This window comes from Numenius arquata, chromosome 7, assembly GCF_964106895.1.
Source record: "Numenius arquata chromosome 7, bNumArq3.hap1.1, whole genome shotgun sequence".
Lineage (NCBI taxonomy): Eukaryota > Metazoa > Chordata > Aves > Charadriiformes > Scolopacidae > Numenius > Numenius arquata.
In genome coordinates, this window is record NC_133582.1 from 34,205,522 (window position 1) to 34,230,565 (window position 25,044).

Sequence of the window (25,044 nt, forward strand, 5' to 3'; positions counted from 1 at the left end):
TAAAGCAATGACTTTCATCTTACACCACCCTCAGACAGTTTGGAAGAAGAGGTTAAGGAAAGTGAAATGGCATCACTAGAAAGACATCCAAGTTTCTCTGCAAATCCCACTGATTCTTCTATAGCTCTGCAGTGCCCCCTAATGAACAAATCAGGTAGATGCTAAATAAAAGTGTGGTGGTTTTTTGCTTTTGTTTTGTTTAAGACCAAGCGTCCTGCAAACAAAGAGCTGCAGATTTCCGATTGTCAGCAGCATTACAGACATTGCTTTTTTAAAAATCTTTTGAGAAAAATATTGGTTTTTAAAGATTGTAATGAATCACAATACTAGAGGTGTAGTATCCTGGCCATTCAAGGAAAACAAACTTGGAAAACAGACTGCTAAGGAAAGTTTCTAATTAAAAAAGTATGTTCTGGGTCTGCTCTGGGTATGCTCTGAAAAGACATCAAGAACTGGAAGACAAGGTATTTTGTTCTACCTATTGCATAACACAAGGATTAGGTATTTATAAAACCAGGAAATTCCAAACAGATACAAAAGAAATGCTCCTTATGCAGTGCAAAATTAAACCACCGTAGTCCTTCTCTTATGCTGCCAGGGAAGTGCCTGTCTAGAAAGACAATGATAGAAGATCCATTTATACTTATGATGGGAATATGCAGATATAACAATATTAGTAGGTGTCACGATAGATATAAAATCTTGCACTTCAGGTCTTACATCACAAGCTAGACTTCTTTTTTTCCTAGAAGGTTATTCTAAATCTAACCACTAACATTTGTGAACTGCAGGTTCCCCAGTTCATCTGGGAGGAGAGATCATAAATCAGCTGCTATGCAGAAAAGACACAATAGCATATGGGAGTCAGGGAAATAACAACTGGATTTGCTTAACTCAGGATAGCTTGACTGTAGGTGCTAATGATACTGCCCCTCAAAACATTAATCAAAGAAGCTTAGTGCATAAGTGGTCCCATGCTACAAGGGAAGCTGCACACTGCAGTACTCAGAACAACGAGCTCAAACTAGTGCTGCTTCAGAGAAACCTCTTTTATGTAACTTCTTCAGACACCCTGAAGCCAACAGCGAGGCAAAACACTTGCACAGCTGGCAAAGCAAGTCTGATCTGTAGTGTGTCCTCTGCAGGGAAGTGCAGAGAGAAGTATGTAACATTCACAAGAATTTAAAGTGCTCTGGCACCAGTTACTCCAGCTTTTACTCTTACACCTCACCATTTTCTTAAATATGTTTCTGAGAATGAGGTACCTACCAAAAGACAATCCCAAAACAGGCTATTTTAATGATCAAGAATAAAAAAAAAAGTGGATTTCCCATCTGACAAATGCAAGAAGGCAGGTCTGCTGGCATTGTGCCATAAAAGAATCCTGGAAGTTGGCTCAATAGCATTGAGCTGTTCAAGAGCTCTTTTTGACTTTTTGCAATTCCTCCAAATAACAAAAAACTCAGCCCAAAGCAGCGGTATGCTGGCAAAAAGGTGCTCTCATATCCAGAGACTTTAATTTTTAGAAAGCATCAGTATATCAGCTGGAACAGCAGCTGAGACAACTGCAAGGAACACTATACACTTCTGGAAAATGCTAGCAGTTTAAAACGCACTTCACACTTGAAGCTTAAAGGAAACTCCATGTGCCATATTCCTGGACATACATATACAGCTTTAACAGACTGGAATTTCAAAAGTCATTTTGTTTTCATATAAACTTGGACAATCTTGAGCACAGTGTAGTAAAAATATGCATCCATTTATATAACTGTTTATTTAGAATTACATTACAGCAGGAGTGTTATTTACATTAAGAGTGGAAAAGAACTTAATATATATTATTACTGAAATAATAGTAAAAACTTTTTCTCCACTCAATTTTAATTATGCCTTCTCAGTTTAATTTTAAAAAGTTATATTGAATCACATAATCTTACATAAGCATGTCAAATATCAAACCTCAGGTATCAGGTAATTAGTTACAAAAAGCCTCCAGCATTCTCTTGGAAGCATGTTTTAAAAGAGAAAGAAGCTAAAAAGCCCCCATCTCTTATTTCAAATTAAGTTTTAACTCACATAATATAAAATACAGTCAGCTGATTGGGAAGCACACTGGAAAAGTAAAGTATTAAAACAGAGGCAAATAAGCAGCATTTAAACTTTTAGTACAAGCTTTCCAGTTTTTTGACAGCTTCACTACGTGACTTAAAATAGGTCTCAAAGATATGTGGGAAATTTAAGTACATCAAACTTCACCCAAGCCCCCCCAAAAGTGAAACCATTTGGACCAAAGAAACATAAGAATTTAAGGAATTGCTACTTTGCTTACTCGAGGTAGATGCTCTTATTTGGGAAGGGGGGGGAAGGAATGAAACTAAAATAAATCTGTTTCAGAAATAAGTTACACTGCTCTGAAGGAAGTGCCGTTTTTCAAATTAGGACGGACCCTGAGAAAAAGCTATTCAGAAATATATACCACACCGAAGTCTCTCAGTTGATTTTTCACCATTTAACAAGTTTCTTGTGCGGCCGATTTGCTGCTAGCATTCCCATGAACAGGAATACCCCATCTGAAGGCATTCAGAAATTCAGGTATTTCAGAATAGGTCTGCTCGAGTGCTGCTGCCAGCCTGCTAGGTATAGCAGCAGGCATACCTGGTGGCTGCTCAACAGGAAAGAGTGCATTTTTGCTCTCAGTTTCTGTAACTGGGAAGGGATTCATGTATGTGAGCAATTCTCATTGAGCTTACACAATCAACATATCCTTCATCAAGGAACAGATATAAAAGCAAAGCCTTGTTTTCAAATAAGTACCTTGATGTTCTCACAAAACCATTTCCTAAACATTCAGACTTTTCATAAGTTACTAGCTGCCATATATGCATTTTATATGCCCAGATTCCTTTACTAGGGCAATCGCTACTTTGCTTACAGGAGGCCTTGTCTTCTCAGCGTATGGAAAACCCAAATGCAGCTGCATTCTTCAAAAATATGAGTTTGGTTTTTTTCACATATGCTGATGTCTCTTCCACAGCAGATTCATTACCTTTCTGCAACAAACGTACAAGTTCATACAGATCCTTCCAGAGCCTTCACGCTCTGAAATTCTCTTCTTTCTTACTGTCACTTTGGTTTGTCTCATCATTATCAGCAGACCTGCAGAATACATTAGAAATTTAAAATTCATAATTAAGTTGATACCATTTAGTTAGATCAGTATTTGAAATATCACAAAATATTTACCTATGTGCTTCCACACTTGTAATTGAGGTCTTCCATTTTCTTCCCCCAAATTTTCCATCATAGTAAAGACAATTCAATTTGAAAACATCTTCCTTTTCTCTTTTGTAATTCCAACATGGATTAAAATCCACTTCCACTGCTTCGACACAAGTCAAGTCTAGTCTTTGCACCCAAGTTTGCAAGGCCATAAGTTCAACTGGATGGCACCTCTATGTTTGGATAGAAATGTATGACTTTTTTAATGCTACGTAAGATGAATTCACTATTTCAGGGATCATTCTGGGACGTAACAGTAGAACCCTGCTGATTTTAAAGAGGAACCCTGTTGATTAAGGAAAAAACATCAGAGGAAATGAGGGATGACAGCAAAATCCCATCTGTAGACCAAGTCTACAGAAACCATGAATGCAGCTTGCTATTTGTGTTTGTTATTTCCTACATCTTTCCATTGTTTTCCAATGAAAATATCAAAGTATTGACAGAAAACATAGACCTCCAGCAAAAAGAGAAAGCACGCTGGTAGTGGGACTAAATCCACAGCTCCATGTCCAGAAATATTTCCACTGAAGAAATTAAGTATATGAAAGTCTCAACCATAGTGCTACCTCTCTCCGAGGATCTCCCTTTTGTACAGAAAGTTACAGAAACAGAGTCAGGAGAAGAGAACAAGGAGATATACCACTCCTACTAAAACACCATACAGCAATAGAGGTACATCAGGGACCATATCATGACTGCCACAGTCAAAAACTAATGTCATCCTATAGGAGTTGAAAATCTCAACTACAATAAACTTCATAGAATCACAGAATGGTTTGGGTTGGAAAGAACCTTAAAGATCATCGAGTTCCAAGCCCCCTGCCATGGGCAGGGACACCTCCTGCTAGATGAGGCTGCTCAAAGCCCCATCCAGCCTGGCCTTGAACACCTCCAGGGATGGGACAGCCACAGCTTCTCTGAGCAACCTGGGCCAGTGTCTCACCACCCAAGAGTAAAGAATTTCTTCATAATACCTAATCTAAATCTCCTCTCTTTCACTTTAAAACCATTACCCCTCATCCTACTGCTACACTCCCTAATAAAGAGTCCCTCCTCAGCTTTCCTGGAGCCCCTTCAGGTACTGGAAGGGGCTTTAAGGTCTGTCACTACACGCCCTTGTAAAAAGTCCCTCTCCAACTTCTTGTAGGTCCCCTTCAGATACTGGAAGGCTGCTATAAGGTCTCCTTGGAGCCTTCTCTTCTCCAGGCTGAATAACTCCAACTCTCTCAGCCTGTCCTCAACAGGTGAGGGCTCCAGCCCTCTGATCATCTTCATGGCCCTCCGCTGCACCCGTTCCAACAGGTCCATGTCCTTCCTGTGCTGAGGACTCCAGAGCTGGACACAATACTCCAGGTGGGGTGTCACAAGAGCAGAGTAGAGGGGTAGAATCACCTCCCTCACCCTGCTGGCCACACTGCTTTTGATGCAACCCAGGACACGGTCAACCTTCTGCGCTGTGAGCGCACCTTGCCAGCTCATGTTGACCTTCTCATCCATCAACACCCCCAAGTCCTTCTCCTCAGGGCTGCTCTCAACCCATTCTCTGCCCAACCTGTATTTGTGCTTGGTATTGCCATGACCCGGGTGCAGGACTTTGCACTTGGCCTGCTTGAACTTCATGAAGTTGGCATGGACCCACCTCTCAAGTCTGTCCAGGTCCCTCTGGATGGCATCCCTTCCCTCCAGTGCATCGACTGCACCACACAGCTTGGTGTCATCAGCAAACTTGCTGAGGGTGCACTCAATCCCACTGACCATGTCTCCTGACAAAGATGTTAAACAGCACCAATCCCAGTACTGACCCCTGAGGAACGCCACTTGTCACTGGTTTCCACTTGGACACTGAGCCATTGACCACAACCCTTTGAGTGCAACCATCTAGCTAGTTCCTTATCCACCAAGTGGTCCATCCATCAAATCCATGCCTTTCCAATTTAGAGACCAAGATGTCACGCGGGACAGTGTCTTTCTTCTTAACATTCAATCCTTTATGGATTACTTGTGTCAAGAGTTTTATTTAGGGGAAGGGGGGGGAAATGATCAAAATTTTCCAAGTTCCTGTAACACCCATCTATCTTCATGAGAGCTTGGACATGGGCATTCAGCATAACCTGCAGCCAGGTAAGCTAAAGAGCTATCTACCATCATTAGCAGCAGTCACTGGCCAGGAACAGATCACCAGCCCCAGAGAACAGTCTGCCCCAGTACAGCCCTCCTAATTCCCACAGTACCAGGGAGAATTCGCCCTGCAGGTAGTTGCTAGAAAATGGATCATAGAACAGGACTCAGGAATCCTACAGTTAAACATGAAAGTCAAAAATCAGAGTTCAGTTAGTGCTTCATTTGACTCCCCAAAGAGGGCACCATCTAGATAAGAACAGTCTGGCCTTGTGCCATCTTACTCCTCGCTTCAAGGGATCAAAGTACAGCATTTGTTGGTCTGATAGAAGATTAACAATAACACAGTTCAAGTGTCACCGAGGACTGTAAGCAAAGTGGAAGGAGGAATTTTTTCTTTTTGCTTTTGTTAGATTTTATTCAGCTTTTGCAGAAAAGCAATTTTAGTGGGATAATGGAAAAAATACTCTCCAAAGTAATTACTTCTCATTTGAAATTCCCTGGGAAGAGACATCTGCTTCTCAAAAGCCCAGATACTTCCTGTGTAAACAGAAAAAAGCTATACAATAGAACATAACTGCATCACAACTCCATGACAGATGAGATAGGTCATTGACAAACGAAGTGCTATACATGCACATATATGTATCTCTGACACAAACACATAGGAAATCCATCAAGTGCCAGAGCTAGAAAAAAAAATTAAGTACATTCTTAATAATTTTTTCAATTAAAGAATTACCTCAGAGAGTGCAATTAGTTAGACTAACAATAACCGAGTTTGTGAAAAAGTGCATATGGACACGTGACAAAATTTTATTTTCCCCTATCATCTTCCCTTTGGCTGCCAAACACACAGACGACTTTTAAGCGTAAACCCACTAGCATTTAAAGGAGGAAAGCAACAGAAACGTTGACAGTGAAACCACACAAACAAGAAAGAAATACGGAACGTCGTTTACCTGACTTTTTACCTCCAGCTACTACTATAAGGCACAACTTCTGTACCTTTAGAACACTGCAGTTTTAACGTAAGTCTTGATAGCTTAAACATATGAAGAAGTTTCTTAAATTTTTAACCTACTGTCATATTCTAGGAAATCTCTTCTTAGACTTAATACCAATTTTTACACAACGCCAGCCTTCTCTCCCAAGAAACACTCAAATGCGCTTTGCGGTTCTTATCACACACTAGGATCAGTTTGGTCAAGCTACATTTCCTCCAGCAGATAGCCCTCAATCTGTCACAGAGACATAAAATTGCACATTTTCTCCAGTGCACGTAAAAAAAGTCATCCTCATCTGCAGTTACACATATAAATACATGTAAAACAGTAATACTTCTGTATTTACTTTTATTTCAAAACAATATCGTACATACAAGTTACTAGTGTGTTTGGAAAGAAGCACACCAGACAATGATTTCAGTAAAGAAATCCATTCCTGACACTAAGTAAATACTTTCTTAAAATAATTCATAGTTAGTCTGAATCTGTGATTTTTTGTTTTTTATTGAAAGAGACTTTAAGAATCAACTAGAGCAAGAGAACCTGTGCCTGTACTAAATACAAGCAACGCAGACAATGTTTTGGAGACAATGATCTATAATTGCAGATACTGTAAAAACTTCGCAGGCTGCCAAAGTTCAACTAATTAAGACTCAGTGATTCTCTACTCTGGGCTGGGTCACACCAGTTACAGATGGGATCACAAACCAACTTCATTAAACTTGTTACACTCTCGATGATGAACCTGGCTGAAAATCAAAGTGAAGTCAAAACCCAAAACAGTTTAGGATGTGTAGCTCAACACAATACACAGCAAGAGACTTACAGGATCAACCTAAAGATACTTTAGTCAAATTACTAACATTTCACCACCTAGTGCCTTCTCCAGCAACACATAACAAATTTAATATCATCAGGTTGGAAAACAAGTGGTTTCTTATCTTGGAAGACCTTGTTGAAACAATTATTTTTTTTTAAAGTTACATTAGCATAGCAAAAGGGGAACACAAAAAAGTTTAATTGAAGAGTATTTCTACTTGAGCTGAATTGCCAGTCAGTAAAGACTAGCAAGTTATTTATCATCTAAGAATGAAGTTTGAAAAAAATAAATAAAACACACTACATGCTGTTGTGAAATTAAACCATTCTGAGAATTTAAGATCATTATAGGTAGAATTCCAACTAAAAAAATATTTGCAAAGAGACAAGGAGTTTCCATTTGTAAGTCATGGGAGCCAAGTCTGCACTTGATTAAAAAATAAAATAAAATCATCTATCTAGCTCTCCTGACTTCCAGAAATATTACTTTATCTAAGCAAAGTTTATATCTGCTTTGAGTCATTTCTACTTGGAAAAAAAAAAAGGAATTTTAAAGTAATATCCTGGTTCCAGCAGGGATAAGGTTAATTCTCCCCAGGCTCTAGCAGGGACACAGGTATCCCATCCCATGGGAGCCATGCCCAGGGGGTAGCAGGAGCTGCAGGGGGAGGGGGCAGGAAGTCACCACCCAGGAGCAAGCGGTGGTATCTGGTTATATATTCCTCCCTCAGTTATTGTTGTTTTCTTGTTCCCTTTGCTGTTTCTGTTAAACTGCCTTTGTCTCAACCCACGAGTTTTTGCCATTTTTCTTCCAATTCTCCCCTCGTGGCCGGGAGGGGGAGGGTCTGGTCCAAGAGCACAGCTGCCCGGTGATTCTTTGTTGCTGTCTGAGGCCAAACCACTTCTATTTACCCAAAGAAAGAGTATTACACATGCACAGAGATGTACAGTATCTGAAACTGCCCAGTTAAATTTAAGTCTTGTAAACTTCTTTCTTCAATAACTCAGGATCCCAAATAACTGCACAATTTGTAATACCCTACCCTCTCACTTAAGAGTCCACATTTAGAAAAGCCCATTCATAGAAAAGCCCATCTGCAAATTTGCAGAAAAGCACAGTCTCATACGAAGTTGCTATTTCCTATACTTAGTTTCTTATATAAAAGCCCTTAGTCATACACTCATTTTTCAACAACGTTAGGGCAAGTAGCTTCAGCTAAATATGAAGTATGTATTTGTATGTTCCTGGTGCCCTGCCAAACTTCAGGAGGGCTTTGTTTCTAAACAGGATACCCATCAGTGCATAGAAATTTACTTTTTTTGTAGTCTGCATAGTTAGAAGGTAACTTTGAGACGCATTTTTAATAGATAACTTCAAAGTGCGCAAGATTACACAAAATAGCTCAAAGAAAAATACTAACCCCTTTATCCTTAAGTATACCTATATTCAAGAGAAAAAAATATTTTTTCCACATACTACTTTGCCAAAATTTTGTCTCTTCATACCACAACACAATTTTCTTAGCATTTTAACTTGATTATTCATAGATATGCCTGCAATTACTAAATCAGGTCTCTTACCATACAAAAGAATTCAATATAACCTTGCATCTATGAAACTGTCAGGATTACATAGCTAAAAAATTCCACCAATACCCTTCCATAGCAAATACTCTTGTGTCAGGCCATTTTGAAGTATAATGGAGCTGGAGTCTGTTTGAAGATTCCAGTTATGAGAAAGAAAACTTTATTGTTAGCAGAGACTACTTGAGGGAGGGATTCATATGCTGTTTGCACATGTATGTACAAATTAACAGATGAAGTTACTACCATGAGAGCTAAAATCTGTCTATGTGCTATTATCCATCACTGTCTATTACATGTATCACATCTGACAGACCACAGCAACTGGTGTCTCACTAAAATGTGAGGTGAGCAACACAGTGGGAAGAAAGCCTGGAAGGCTGTCATACACAGAATAAAATCCAACCCAACCATACTAGGTTTACACAGGGTGGAGGGTGGGTGTTATGTAGAGCATGAATGAGAAAAGACAAGAATTTTACATAAAGCATAGGTCAGGAGTTGCAAAAGGATTGATAACCTTCTGGACTTGAACTTAGCTTAGACTCCAGTTTGCCCTAAAAAGCACAAACATGAGCTGCTCCCTATTTCTGTAAGCACACATGCCCTCCTTCCCCCACTAAAATTACCAATGCCAAGAAATAATGCAGGATGCCTGTTTGTCAGATTACATTAATCCTTCATGCTTTGTGTTTTACGTAATGTTCACATGGAAGTATGCAAAGCCACTAGGTACTGCATTTTGAGGCTGTGTGATAAGAGCAGAGAAACTTTATGTCTGTGCAGGTCTATCATACAAAACGCAGACAAGCTGTATCACACCTCCCTTCCAATGGACTGTCATGAAAGGAAATGCTTAATATGTTAAAGGTGTCTGAAAAGTCAGATCAAACCCATGAGCTACATGAACAGATCAAGCATACGTTCCAAATTTCAAAAAAGGTATGTTATACAAGATGAGCTACATGCCAAAGCTGTATGCGTAGGTTTAAATCAGTAAAAATGGTGTTAAAGCTGTAGACACTTAGACACAAAGATGACATAACTTCCCAAGACAACCAGAAAAACATTCAAGAAAAACACACCCATAGTTTTTCAGAAGAGCAGATTTTTGTTTTCACTTCTGATCCAAATTTCCCCAAGTAATTAAGTCTGGAACAGTGTATCTCTTATGAGTTTCCATTAAGTTCAAATGAAGATTCTACTTGAAAGTTTTCCTGAAAATGCTCTATGCTCCTTAAAGATTTTTATTCAATGCTAACTGATAAATGCCCCAGAAAAACATTCTATAGCTATTTTCTCTATGTGTGTATGTACAGAGTCTTCACTATTACCCTACCGATGTGCGGTCTCATTACAAAAAGCCAAAGAAGTGTATATATGAACTACGCCTTCCCTTCAAAGGCAGGATATCACCTTTACAACCACCATGAGATGTGCACTGAAAGAATACTGAAGCCTTTATGAAAATAAAATGAAGTTTGAAGGGAAATCTTACAGTGATTTTAAATTTACAAAGTAACAGCTTGAGAAATCCTTGGACATTTTCTGTTACACAATTATTTCCCATTATCTCTTACCACTGTTGAAACAATCATTCCAAGAATGAGTACCTAGATCTCTATTGCTTTCTAAATTAATAGTAACTTCATTATTCAACACAAATCATTAGCTGCTGTAAAACTTCCATGAAATTACAAGCTGATACTCAGTTAGTTAGAGCATGCACCAGAGCATATAACCTGCTTTTCTTTCATCACAGCAGTTTTATTACTCACATTCTAGCAAAAAGTTTTACACCTCACTGAGCACACAAAGCTCTGGTATGCAGCACTGGGAATTATGAAAGAAAAAAACCCATCAGATCAACACAATGTTCTTACTTTTAGCAGTTCAAAATAATGAAGACAGTGGTAAACAGGGGCAAGGAGCAGCCGGGGTAGAACATACTGAACAGCTTCTTTAAAGCCTTCACCTATTGACTAGAAACAAAGTAAGTTTCAGTCTTAAAACAATAAATGTATTAAAGCAACAATATAATGTAATTAAAACAGTAATATCAATAATAAGGCTTACTTAAAAGAAAGTTACCTGTAAATAAAATGCTGCTCCTGGTTTTGACAATTGACTTAGAAAATGATCATGAAAACCAGGTCGCAAAATATCCTGTGCATATGATTCATATGGATCAAATGCTAGTTCCTAAGAAGAAATACAGAATAATTTTACAAAACTGATTTAATATCCAAACTTTCATATTTCTTAAAGAAAATACACATGCTACATAGAATCTTGGAGTAGTTGGGGTTAGAAGGGACCTTTAAAGGTCATCAGGTTGCTCAGAGCCCCATCCAACCTGATCCACAGGACTGACTTTTCTGCATACTTTTTCCAAAACATTTATAGAGAAGAATCCATACTTTTATGTGCACAGCCTCATTGAGTAATTCAGTCTGGAAGAGTCAACTGGTCCAATTCCCTCTTCAAACCAGGGCCCACCTCAGGCCCCCTCAGATCCAGCATCAAAGCTAGCTGAGGTTGCCCACAGCCTCATCTGGTTAAGTTCCAAGTACCTCCAAGAACAGAGGTGCCAAAACCTCTCTGGGCAGCCCGTTTCAATGTTCAATTGTTCTCAATACACAGTGGTTCCCCCCCCAAAGTATCTAATCAGGATTACAGTTTTTACCATTCGCATGCTCTCTCATCTCATAGTTCTCTACTGTGAACCCCAACCTGCCTCAGTCTTTCCTAGACCTTCCCTTCAGATAACTGAAGACAGCAATAAGACCTCCTTCCTCAGGCTTCTATTTTTAAGACTGAATAAGCCCAGCACTCTTAATGGTCTTTGAACATCACAGGCCTCAATTCCTTAATCATCATGACAACCCTTATGTATATCTTGTACTAGGGAAGGCCAAAACTAGACACAGTATGCCAGATATGGTCTCAAGTGCTACACAGGAAATGATCCCTCAACCTGCCAGCTATACTTTTCCTAATATAACCCAGTAGGCAGTTAGCCTTCATTGTCAATACCTGAAGATCTCTGAGCTCTTCTGAGCACTACTGCTCCTCAGCCACGCAACTGGACCATTGCATGGGGTTGTTTGGTCCCAGGTGCTGAACTTCATGTTTACCTTAACTCCATGAGGTTCATTTACCTCCATTTCTCCAGTCCATCAGGTTCCCCAGGAATCAGTCCTGTCTTCCTGTATGTCCCCTCCCAAATTGGCATCACCTACCAACTTGATGAGGCAGACCTGCTCCCACAACGCTAACACAGACATTAAACAGGATCAGCCCTAGTATCAAACCCTGAGGAATGCCGCTAGCCACTGGCCATCAAATAGGCTTTACTGATGACGCCAATTCAAGCCTGCCGAGCAGCCAACCACTCTTTAATTCAACTAGCTAGTCTACATCTAAGCTAACTATATTGATATTATGAGAGATTGTGCTAAAGGCCTTACTTAAGTTCAGATAAGGGATATTAACTGCTTTTTCCTTTGTCCATGGAGCCAGACATGTCATCTTAGAAACCAGTCAAACTGGTCAGGTACAGTTTGTCCTTTGGAAATCTGTGCTGGCTGTTGACAATCACCTTCTAGTCCTTCACATGGCTGGGTGTGAATCCCAGAAAGATTTGCTAATCTTCTCAGTGGCTAAGGAGAGGCTGACCAGCTTCTAGTTTCCAGGATCCTCCTCATCACTCTTTTTGAGACTAGGCAGCCTCCTGCTACACCTACCCTTTTATTTTTGGACTAGGAATGCATATTCCTTGTACTTTGAACAAGCCACCTTTGAAAATAAACCAGCTCTCCTGAGCCCTTTCTACCCTCAAGGCAGCCACCAATGTAATCCTGCCTTCCAATTCCCTGAGCAAGCTAAGTCTACTCCCAAAACCCAGAGTCTTCAGTCTGCTTATCTCCTGTGCATTTCTCAGGACATTAAACTCCATCTCTACCACCTGCAGCCAAACTTGCCACTAGCTACAATATTCCTGCCAGTTCTTCCTTGTTCATGAGAAAGAAGTCAAGTGCAACACCCTTCTTAGATAGACCACCAGCATGTGCCACAAAAAAAACCCCAAAAAACCTGTCCCCAGTGCCCTGCAAAAGTTTTTGGGATTACTTGACCCTCAGTATGTTGTCCACCCAGCGGATGTCAGGAACATTATTCTCCCAAGAGAACCAGGAGATGACTTCTACTTGTTTACAGAAGGTTTTGGCCACTTGTCAACTGGGCAGCCTTTGCAAAAGCTTGACCACAACATGCACTTTAGTGGCTGCCGCCTCTGATCCTTAAGCATTCAAGCAGATCATCGTTCATTCCATAAGAGAGCTCCATGTATTTGAGCTGATCTTTTGTTAAGCCTCCGGCCTTGTCTTCCCCACCTGTCCTTCTTGAACACCTGTATTCATTCATACAGCTCTCCATCATGCAACCCTTCCTGCCATGTTGCTAATTCCACATGACAGTTCTGCAACTGTGCACAGGCTCCCCGATCCTATCTGTACATGAGTACACCCACCCTAGGGAAACAAGACACTTCAGATGAGCCTTTAGTCATCCCACCTTCTCAGGAGGAAGGTGCAAGAGCATTTATTGTCACGTTTTCTGTTATGCACATCCCCTTCTCCTCTCAATTCTTCAATCTGCAAGCTTTGGTCTCCATCTACTAATGAGCCTAGTTCAAAAGCCTTCCTCACCAGCTTAGCAAGCCTGTTGGCAAAGAATCATAGAATCATCCAGGTTGGAAGAGACCCTTGGGATCATCGAGTCTCAATTTGTCTTTCCACAGCAATCCTGATCTACAGCCAATTTACAGGATACCTCCATTCCTGTCAAAGTCTAGTCAAAGGTGTTGTTGGGTTCCCCTCCCACCTCCCCCCCAATGCTCTCTAAAGTTTAAACAGCCCTATAAAAATGAGATCTAGAGACTCAAAAGGTAAAAGCACTCTCAAAAATGGGCAGTTTATTCATTATGGTGGGGCTGGAAGAAGAGATCTCAACCTAAACAAAGGCAGCTAAGCGCAAGTCCTTAAAATACATATGAATAGATAAAAAATCCCAAGTATTTGCTTACCTCTGCCATGTCTTCAAAACAGCTGCCTACTAGCGGATGAGGACTACCTTCATCTGTCATTTCAACTGTGTCTTCTATATGACCCAATAACTTCACACTAAGTTCATGAATGTCTGATATACGGCTAAATATATTTTCCACATCCTACAAAACACAACAGAACCAGACAAAAATCAACAGGGAGTTGGATACAATTTCTAACAAGAAGAATATTACATGTAAAGCTACTCTGTTACAACATGGAAGTCAAGCACTTCCTTAAACAGAACAAAATTTTATAGTATGTTTATTATATACTTTCTGTATAACATATATAAGATCACAGAATTTTTTTTAAATAATGGCTATATATATATATGTCTAAATATATAAAAGTTTACAATGATTCAAACATGGCAAAGATCAAGAGCGAGAAATCTTAAGTTACAGGCCTGCAAATGAATCTAGGATTGTGTAGTTTCTTCCCCACTTCCACAAAACCCATGCTTCCCCACAAGTGCTCCTTTACCATTTCCATTTCAGAACTCGAGAGGAGTGCTTCCTCTACATTGATATGTTAAATTGGACAACAGTTCAGTTTAGAAGTGTTCATCTAGATTTACAGATACTGTAGTGGGGTTTTTTTGTTTGTGGTCCATACAATACTTACATGAGATGAAAATAGTTTGGAGTTGGAGGCATATGGCTCTCTAAAAACTCTGATAATGAGATTTAGTTCCCTTATATATTGTCGAACCTCTGCCATAAATGACTTCACTAGGTCATAATATGTTTGTTCCCCTGAGGTGGAGGGTTCCTCATCAGATAAAGTTAGTGCACTTAAATCTTCTACATCTTGATGGAACATATCCATTAATACCTAGGTAGCAAAGAGGGGAAATCCACAAAGTGAGAACTCTTCTTTCCAAGATCTACCAGTAAGTTACCAGTAAAGGAAATCTATTATGCCCATCAAATCAGACTGTTCAGCAGTAAGATTTAAGTATTATCATTCTGCAATTGATTGAGCACTGCAAAAGCAATATTCATGGCTATGAATTTGCAAATCGTTATTGGCAATTTCTGAAGAATTCCCAGTCATTTAGAGCAATCCAGGCCTCTCTCCAAGAACGTGGTCCTAAAATTGATTAAAATTTTAAGAGGTCTATGAAGTATACAGACACATTTAGCTGTATTCTATTACTCTGAGTTAGCCATACATAATCTAAGTTTCTGAAGACAAAAAAAAAAAAAAGTGCATTTTGGCTTTTCAGCTTTAGCTTTAACAGGAAGTCACACATGATCGTGCTCAGAACCCTGTAATCTATCTGCAATGAATACTGGCCTGCCCAGACACTGTATGTGGCCTGGTTTCTCTGTCCTTAGCTCCTGAATTCTTTTGTTAAAACATACCCTCGAGGAAGGGCATCAGCTTTAGAAAAGGTGGCAGTAACACTGCAGAACTACACAGACAAAAGGACCTCTGAAAGCTTTGACTACCAGAAGTTCCAATTCATACCTAAGCAAGACTTACCAAACAGAAGCAATTAATAATTCAAACTTCTCAAGAAAAGCAGATCACTGAACACTTCTCCCAAACATAGTATCTGAGCCTGGAGTCATTACAATGATTTAGCAAGTGGCAAACAGAGATCACACTTTGGGTTGTTTCCATGACACTCAAAGAACATCTTAAAGGTTAGTTAAGGAAGTTGACTGCAAATTAGTAAAAGGCATCCTAATTTGAAGTATCATTAGCAGAAAGAAAACCTAAAGAGGGTCCACAATCTACTATGATGTAGCAAATCTTAACAACAAGCTAGCATAAGATGTAGTTCAACATGCAAGATGACTTTGTCCTGGGATAGACAGATGGGACAGTATTCATAAACAATATGCTGCCCAGAGCTACACCCCTTCCAGGAAGTCATGAAGTGCATCAAATACATGTGAACTTTAAAATAAATGAGAACTTCAGTGCTGCTTGCCAGCCTCCCTTCCAAACAGATGGAGGTGAAGCCATGGCAACCTATGCCTGTTAGTGCAGAGACTGACATGACTTCTGTCCATCACTGAGAAGACTGAGGAAAAGACTGCAGGATCAAAGCCATAAATACCCCTCTGTGAACCACAGGAAGGAAGGCCAACACAGTAAGCATGGACTAGAGTTTTAAAAGGGCAGAAAACAGAATGAAAAAGTGTTTTTCAAAATAATTATAAAACTGGAGATCAAGAATTAAACTTCTGAATGAGCCACAACAAACATGACATTTACTCTGGTATATATAGTAGAAGTCTTCTTTCTTTAAATGATGTTACAGGCACCTCTCCAGAAGACATGTCAGTTATCAGTAGTCAACAGCTTGGTTATTAGACAAACGAACAAGAAAATACTTCAGGATCCTGAAGTTCAAGAGATGCTCTGGTAGGTTCGGACTTGAATACTGGAAGAAACACACCTACCTAGAACAGTCATTCTTCACCCAGGTCTTCACCCTAACGCTCCTCAAAAATATACAGGGGTAGTGAGGAGGGAAATGAGAATACAGCAGGTTCTTTCTCCTAGTGAGTCAAAGGTCCCTGCTACACACCCTGGTCTTAAGCTTCTCTGAAAGCAGAGCAATGGACATTTTGCATTAAGACTGACTTCTGAAGCTCTAAGAATAGAAGGTAATTCATCTTTTAAAGTCAATGAACATACATGAACTCAGGTTATAAAGGAGAATTCTAACTAATTCTGGGGAATGGGACATTACAGAGTCACTACTGTAGAAAATTACATGGAATAATGCAGGTATTCAAGGAGGCCCCAACATTTGTAACTTTACTTCAAAGATGCAGTTCTAGCACATACTTGAGCTAGAATATTCCAGACTATATTCACATTCCTAGCACATATCTCACTATTATGAAATCCACAGAAACAAATTAAAGCAACTATACCCCAGATATTGAATTTAGAGCAACCAGAAGGACGAGCAGATAGTAGAAGAAAAACAGCTTGCATTTTAATGGAGTTTTTCATAGACAAGGCAAAATTTTCCAGATGGATGGATGGCACAAAAGCAAGCATGAAAGTGCTTGAGAAAAAAAAATGGCATACAGGGCCCAGAAACTGGTCTGGTTGCTTTGTTTCAAAAAAATAAAACCAAGCAGAACACATTATGGGTATGAACATCATCTACTACGAAGTTTCTCAATGCAACAGGAAATAAAGCACCTTGGGACCACCTTGTCCTTGGTTTGTCCTTGGCTTGTTCTGCTGAGGCAGTAAATCAACAGGCCTGCTTTACAGCCTTTCAAAAGTTTCTTCTGCGTACATATCAAAGAGCTCCTCCCATGGAAGTTCCTAAATCAACTTCACCACAGCCCTTCTGCTCAACACCTTTCCTAGGATAGAAAGAAGCACGCAGCAGCAGCACTTGTTCCTGTTATTATTCTGTGACAAATATTCAAAAATACACCTTCAAACCCTGCCCTAGTGACTCGGGGAGATATACCCAAAATCAGGAATGACCAAGACCACTGTCCCGAGAAGTACTTGACTTTTGAGACCTCACAAGATATCTTGAGAGAGTAAAGAAAGGTGAAGAAAGTAGGATTAAACAAAAAGTAAGCAGTAATGAGACAAAGGCATTCATTAAAACAGAGATGATCCCAACTGAAGATAGTAACATAGAGCAAGACAAAATACTGAATAGAGGTGATAAATCTGAAAACGCATCAGCAAGACTAGAGATTCTTGCCCCATCCCTTAAAGGATTAACTTCAAGCTTTGTTTTTTAAACAATGGAAATGCTAATGAGATGGCTAATGCTAACAATTGAGATGCTAATGAGATGGCCACAGAAGCTAGAATGCAAAGGCACCTGAAAGACAGAGGACCTTGCTCTATCACTGCTGGAAGGAAAGGAGATTCTGGTCTGAACCTAATGAATCTTCTAAAGCAACAAGACCACCTGCAGAGAAAAATATGGACTGCTAAGGAAGATTAGGCTGAGACACTAATGCAGGTGGGTTTGTTTTGAAGTGCAGGATCATTAAAACACTACTTTTTTTTTTTTTTTTTTTTTTTTTTTTTTACACACAGTACAGTCTTATTTATTTCAGGATATCATTCAACCTAATTTTAGACTTATTTTTTCAAGCTACAGAATAAGGCTCCACTATTACAGCTTCAGAATGTTAAATTTTTAAGTTAGTGCTGCTTCACAATAATTTTTAAAGCATTCACACATTGCTGAGATTAGGCAAGTGATATCAAAAGGAACAGACACAACTATTAATAAGCACAAGCAACAGCTCTGTAAGCTCAATTAGCTTTTTGGTAGCTTTGCTCTTTTACAGAAACCATGTTTTATGGCAGTAATTTCTTCTTTCAAAGGTACAAGACCCCGTGTACTCAATAAGAAAGACATTGTACTCACAAAACTTAACTAAAACTTCCTGTTTACATGAGAAACAAGAGTTAGGCTTACCTTATCAGCACACATTGCCACTTTAATATCTTGTTTTGTAATCTCATAATGTCTTATATTTCTCACATAATTCCCAACCAATTTTAAGATGTCTGCAGAAATGTATTCTAATACTGCCACTATGTAAACAGATACTTGGTGGTCAATTTTGTAGCCTAGGACTTCCTGAAAGGGGAAAAAAAAAAAAAAAAAAAAGCAGCATTGCACTGTTACTCAGTCAATGAAATACACACCACAGGTTACAACTAAAACCAGTAAGTTTAAGACCACACTAGATAAACATTCACCACATACAGTCTATTTTAGTAATAGAAACACAGTAGTCTGTAGGCCTAGAGAAGAAACAGTGTCACTGTAGATGCTGATCTATTAACTGTAACAACTGTAACAAAAACCTCATTTAAACATTTAGGGCTATTTCCAGAAGTTAAGAGTGTTTTCTTAGCCATGCAAAATGAAACAAGAACAATCAAATGCACAGCAAATGAGTTCTTGGCTTGTTTGTCCAGTACAGAATCAACTAACATTTAAGTGTAAAAGAAATATATGCAATTAACTAAACTAGAACACTTAAAATAAATCTATGTGACAAACACAGATAATCTTATTCCTTTTTCTTTACATTTCAGGCAGCAAATAGACATTACATGAAACAAAGGTGTCAACTTCTAATTGCACTCTAAAAGCAAGATTACATTACTGCTTACCTTTAATAAGGGATGGATTTTTTCTACTGGGAGAGATAACGGATTTCTTCTTTTCCTCTTCTCAATAGCAGACTGGGCATCAGCTATTGCCCACTTATCAATAGGATGGGGAAAACTTTTTTGAACACGATCCTTAAAAAAAACAGGACTAAAGGGTAAATGCACAATCTGAATGATCTTAGCAATATTACTACATTATCAGATCACCTTCCATTAATTAACAAAGGAATGTTTGCTAATATTAGTATTTCAGCTATGCATAAATTTTATCATTTTGGTACACACTGCTCACTACATTCATACAGCTGTATCAGAATATCATTATCATAGAATAATCTAATGCTCAAAGTTTGAGAAATGCCAGAATTAAGTTGCCATTGCAGGCACAATTTGCTCCCCTTGTGCATATGCCTAGTAATTCAGCATTTAAATACATGACTATATTTTATCCTAGCATTTTATTTGCTTTACAGAATGGTCACCGAATGAGATACGAGTTTTCTGTTTCACCTTTACTGATAAGCACATGGTCCAGATTGTATACATGCAAACTGCTCTGACGATGGCAATGAACATAATAGGAAAAGAGAATGTCCAGCAACACCCCCATATTTTCAAACAGTTTCATAGTCTACAGTTAGATCATATATGCTCCAGTTTATGTACTCCTTCCAGCAGCCAGGGTGCTTAAGGACATCTACACTCTCCTGTGCATTGAACAACCCTCCTGCTGGAACTCACTCACAGGTCTCTTGTGGTTCAAAAGCTTCAGTTTTTGGTAGCTCTGGTGTTCAGAGATTCCAGAAATCTAATTTCTCAGATAACATCACATTTTTACAGACTACAGTTCCCACTGACTGTTTCAGTTGCAAGTGCTCACTTACGTAAATATGACCCCTGTTTGAACAACCATGAAATGAGGAAGATGAAGTTAATGCCCACTTAAAAAGAGCTGGTACGCAGGACAAGGTACACAAACAAAAGCTTTCTGACAAAAAACTTGGACAGAATACAATTCTATAAACGTGGCACCCAACTTTCCAAAGTACAGGCTTTTCTTTTTCTCCCATCATCATAACACTTCTGCAAAAGGAAAGTAGAGATCCTAGAAAAAAAAAAAGTCTCATTCACTATCTAATATCAAGTCACTCCCCTAACATAGTCCAGCCTGCTGACTGAACAATGAAGGTGTCCTGGGGAAAAATAAATGTGTATAATCACATCATTAAAGACAGCATCACCATGCATAAACACAAAGGAAGTAAATTGAGGTTGCTTGATCATCTGCAATTCTTGCATTTCTCACCCTGACTTCACAGCCATAATACACTTCACACTCATAACCCAATGCTGCGTGTCAAGTTTTTTGTTAGCATTGTTTAAAACACAGCGTTAGACAATCTTCCACAAACCTCTTGTCTCTTTAGCTGCCAGACCAGAATGATGTTGCAAAACAGGCCAGCAATTAGAGGGGGCACTGGAACACCATTAGAGGTGTCAGTGTTCAAAAGAGAAGAGGAAGGATGAAATTCGTGGATCTTGAGCTCAAAGACAGATATTTTATCTTTTGCTATTAGTCCACTTTCTTCAGAACGTGAGGAAGTTGCATCTTTTGTTACCTAACCTGGCACAGGCACAGCCCCTGAGTACTGGAAACCAACAGGCACACTGCACATGGAGTTTGTAGCTTGGCATCAAAGTTTTGGTTAAGTGCTAACAACTACCAAGATACCAATGAGCTTGTAAGTTCAACTCATTTAGCTTAATTAATTTGTTTCTCAGATAGAGAAACTCTTCTCAAACATCAAGCTGCTTTTCTGAGCAACACAGGTTGTAGGTCTTTGAAAATTGACTTGTAAGAGAAGAGGTTTCTATATAGAGGAAAGAAGTGTTCCTCAGCTCATTCTGAGAAAGTGAGTGAACTGGTTTTGTTCAAATTTCTGGGAGGGCAAGGGGATATATCAGCCTAAATCACAATGCTGAGAAAGCAGCACAGAGCCTCAGGCTAAGCAGCTATAATTTGCATTATCAGTGGGGGAAAAAAGGTCTTTTGAAAGAAACCAGTTCGCTTTATGTACACAAGTTACACTCACCATCTGTTATACAGTAATACAGTTCAGAGATGGTTTTACTGTGCATTGAACAAAAAATTGATAGGGAAATCAGAAAAGTAACTCAGCAGGCTTTATGTTGAAGGTTCTGCTACATAAAGATACATAATTACTGCCTTCCTTTTTACATTGCGAAATTATTAATATCTTTTCATGTAACTGTTCAAATTATTACAGATTTGTAATATTTATTCTCTATACCTCTACATCCAGAAAACTTCTTGGTTGGGCTTGACACAACATATTTAACAACTGGAGAATTAACTCCTCCACATACTGTAACGCATCTTCAGTAGAGGAAAGTTTAGGATGAACTTGCACCTGAACCTATAGGAAATAGAAGAATTCAAGCTTTGAGTTTTGCTCTTCCCCAAACCACATGTTTTACTTGCAAAAAAAGACGACAAAAGAATGAGCCAAACAGCTCAGAAAAATCAAACTCAAAACATTAAGGCACACCAGAAGAACACGAGAGAAACACTCAGCTATACCTGATTGAAATACAAATCTCAAATGTTAAATGTACTCAAATCACTGTAAATGACTTTTAATATCAAGAAAACACCTAATTAATAACAGTGCTTAGCAGTGCAATTAGGAAAACTTTTTAAAAACCCTGCATATCTTTATCTTTCTACCTTAGCTCTTAAACCACTCTTTGTACAAGACATTTTCAACATAGGGTTTTCTCCTTTTTACAACTCGTTCATCACTCAATCTATAATAAAGAAATACAGAACTTTCTTCACAGAGTGCGCACTACAGAAACAGCAATGTTTTCAGCAGTATTTAGCCTTCAAATATTTGATCCATTCTCAACTAGCTCTCACTAAAATAAAATTGATTTAGAAGTTTGTTTCCATACTGATTTTTTAAAGAGATGTCAGCCTCTAGAGTAAAAAACACTTCAAAAAAAGACTGCAGTGTTGTCCTGGCATCAAGTGGCAGTTCAGAGGCTTTGAAAGTTTGGTCCCTGTACATTTACTTGTATGTCATAAGTGTCTGTAAATTCTCACTGGTTTAAATCCCACTAAGGCACGATCCTCCTTGCTCCTCCCATTATTTTTCCAGACATTCATTTAACTTCTGAAGCAAAACTCCAGTATAGCTTTCCTTTGTGTTTCTGTAGTTCACAAAATAGCACAGTTCTAACCAGTTTAACTTTCAGGTATGCAAAGCTCAGTGCTTCAGAGCCTAAACAGACAGGCAGTTTAGTCTCAATCTTACACTGATGGCAAACATTATGCCAGAACAAGCTGACTGCTGATTTTCGCAACACATCTTTCAAGCCCAAATTTCATCATTTTACCCTTCCGCTGCATACAACTCAACATGCCTCCAGTTCTTTCAATCACTAACACAAGAGCTTAACCACCTTAAACCAAAACCCAACAATCTGTCTCACCCAAATATTAAACCCATGTCTATATTCAAATAATGGTGCCATAATTATTTAATTTCACACCTGAGTTTTCATTCCTGTTTGGAGTTATAGCAAGAATTGTGTTATGAAGTTCAAACACACAACAGCCTCTAACAGAAACCCACTTGCCTGCTAAGGCACTCAGTTTGAAATCTTCATGTTTGGGCATAGCCCTGGTGCTCATTTAACTGCTGTTCAGATTTAAATATCATGAGTTTAGTTTCTTGCAGATTGCATATCCTTATGCAGCAGATCTTACAGAACATCTCCAGAAGTTATTGCTTTTTTAACTTAAAAGCATTCTGGCAAAAACAGAACAGGAGCACTTCTCTTCATTTGCCTAGTTAACACAACTATTTTGATTATGCCAACAGTTATATTTTTCCTAAGAACTTCACCATGCACAGCTACAGAATATGTCTGTGGAGGTACCCGAGTGACAGCACGACTAGCACTACCAAGCGTTATTTACAAATCAAACACTGACATCTGAAATACCGTACCACCTTGGAGACACCTTAACACCAGAAATCAGACTTGCAGAAGTATTCTCTTAAAGATCAGAGCTGATCTGAGCTGCCTGGAAGATGCTGCCTTTAATATTTTTTTTTTAAAGCAAAACTAGAAAAATTTTTATTACATTCTCTCTACAGTATACTCTCGCACCTTTTATTTTGAGACGTGTTAAATTACCAAGTCAATCCAACAGTAAAAATACAGAGCATGATAAACCCGAGTGATAAAGAGCTCTATTTTCTCATTTGCTTAGAAAACAGACTGTAGACTTAAATAGTCTGATCACAACTCTTTCGGTCCATAACACAGAGTCTATAGGAATAAGAACAAACAAATGAAAATACTAGATTAGGCCATGACCTGAAACATTACCCAGTCAGCTGAAACAGAGTCAACAGCAACAACCTACTCCTAGTTTGGGAGACCAAGTTCCAAGCATTTATGTTTGCGAGGCAATTACATCACCCCTCTCAAAGACCATCATCTTCTGGTACTACCAAGCTCTACTTTAGTAGAATATCCACCTCGTCAGAGGAAAACATCATGAGGTGCCATTGACTTGCCAGAGCCAGTTTATCTATATAGGTAGGTAGTAAACAAGCTTCATTGCTACTTAATTGAGATTTAACATCATTTAGGGTTTGAAGTCATACAAGTAAAAGCAAGAAAACAACTAAACTAACAAGGCAAATTACAGGATAGCTTGGTGTACAATTTTCATAGAAACATGTAATTTTAGTATCTGCACTACTGTAGTACCCAAATGCTCAGACCAAGAATGAAACAGTGTTATCTGAGGGTACTCAAAGCAAGTCCCAAGAAGTCCATTATCTAAGACATGATGCAAGACTGGGAAAGATGCAAGATTTAGTAAGAGAAGACATGAAATGAGAACCCCTGTTAGCATACACTGTTACGTGACTAGTTTAAAAAAAAAAAAAAAAAAAGATCAAGTTACCAGGGGGTTTCCATCCTTCCCATAAAGTCGCCTCAGATTTTATATAAAAAAAAAGAAAAAAGATTGGGCCACCATTGTTTATCACCCTTGAAAAGGAGTATGGCTTGAATCCCACCAGATCCTTCACAGTCAGTCCTATGTTAGGAATACACATGACAAAAACAGACTAACAACTTCTAAAAAGTGTAGTGATGTTTAGATAAGATTTTTATCTAAACATTTAACCTCTCCCTTAAATAATGACAGAACCCATCCCTTCCCTCCTACACCCATACAAAAACGTCTGTCTTACAATGAGGGAAATTACTAAAAGAGCTGCTTCAGATCTTTTCACAAAAGCCTTGATTCTTCAAAATACCCCAACAAATTCTAATGAGCAAATACAATCTACATCAGCTACAGATCCCTGCCTCCACGGCTCCGTTTTCACTGAACTCATCTGATCACTTTTTTGGGTGTTCAATCTTCTCAATCTTTTTTAATTGTCAAAAGGGAAATGACCAGGATTCTCTTTATTTGAAGATAAGCAGAGCCAGCATTTCTTCAACAGCTTTTCATGCTCTGTTTAAGAACATGAGCAGAGACAAGCAGAGTCTTCTTAAGAAAATTCACAGCATGTCAGGAAAACCCTGTGATATGACCACTTGGCCTTCCCCCACCCCCCCCCCTTCCCTTGAAGTCAACAAAAGCAAGGAATTTCTATCAGGAATGGCAACAGCTAAAAACAGCCTAAACTGCCAGAAAAAGTGAATGAAATCAACTAAAAAAAAAAGGGCTTAATTAGTAATAAAAAGATAAATATATATGATCTTAGCTTTATATAAAATAAGTTGCTAAGGGTTATAAAGTTTCTCAAACCCTTCCTTTAAAACTCTACATAATAAATTAGAATATAAACACTCCCACAAGCCTCATGGGAAGCAGCAGGGACCTAAACCAAACCCAGAAACAAGTTTCAGTTAAAGCAGATCGA

General features: G+C 38.8%; 1 protein-coding gene across 1 annotated transcript in view; it reads right to left on the reverse strand.

The window, feature by feature from the left end:
• SOS1 (SOS Ras/Rac guanine nucleotide exchange factor 1) overlaps positions 1–25,044 on the reverse strand; it is a 52,165-nt gene that overhangs the window by 21,589 nt on the left and 5,532 nt on the right. The window contains exons 2-8 of the mRNA XM_074150243.1: positions 21,376–21,501; positions 19,064–19,195; positions 18,357–18,521; positions 14,549–14,758; positions 13,900–14,043; positions 10,905–11,015; positions 10,697–10,795 (exon numbers count right to left, since the gene is read on the reverse strand). Of these exons, the coding sequence (XP_074006344.1) occupies positions 10,697–10,795; positions 10,905–11,015; positions 13,900–14,043; positions 14,549–14,758; positions 18,357–18,521; positions 19,064–19,195; positions 21,376–21,501 (987 nt within the window). The remainder of the gene's footprint in view (positions 1–10,696; positions 10,796–10,904; positions 11,016–13,899; positions 14,044–14,548; positions 14,759–18,356; positions 18,522–19,063; positions 19,196–21,375; positions 21,502–25,044) is intronic.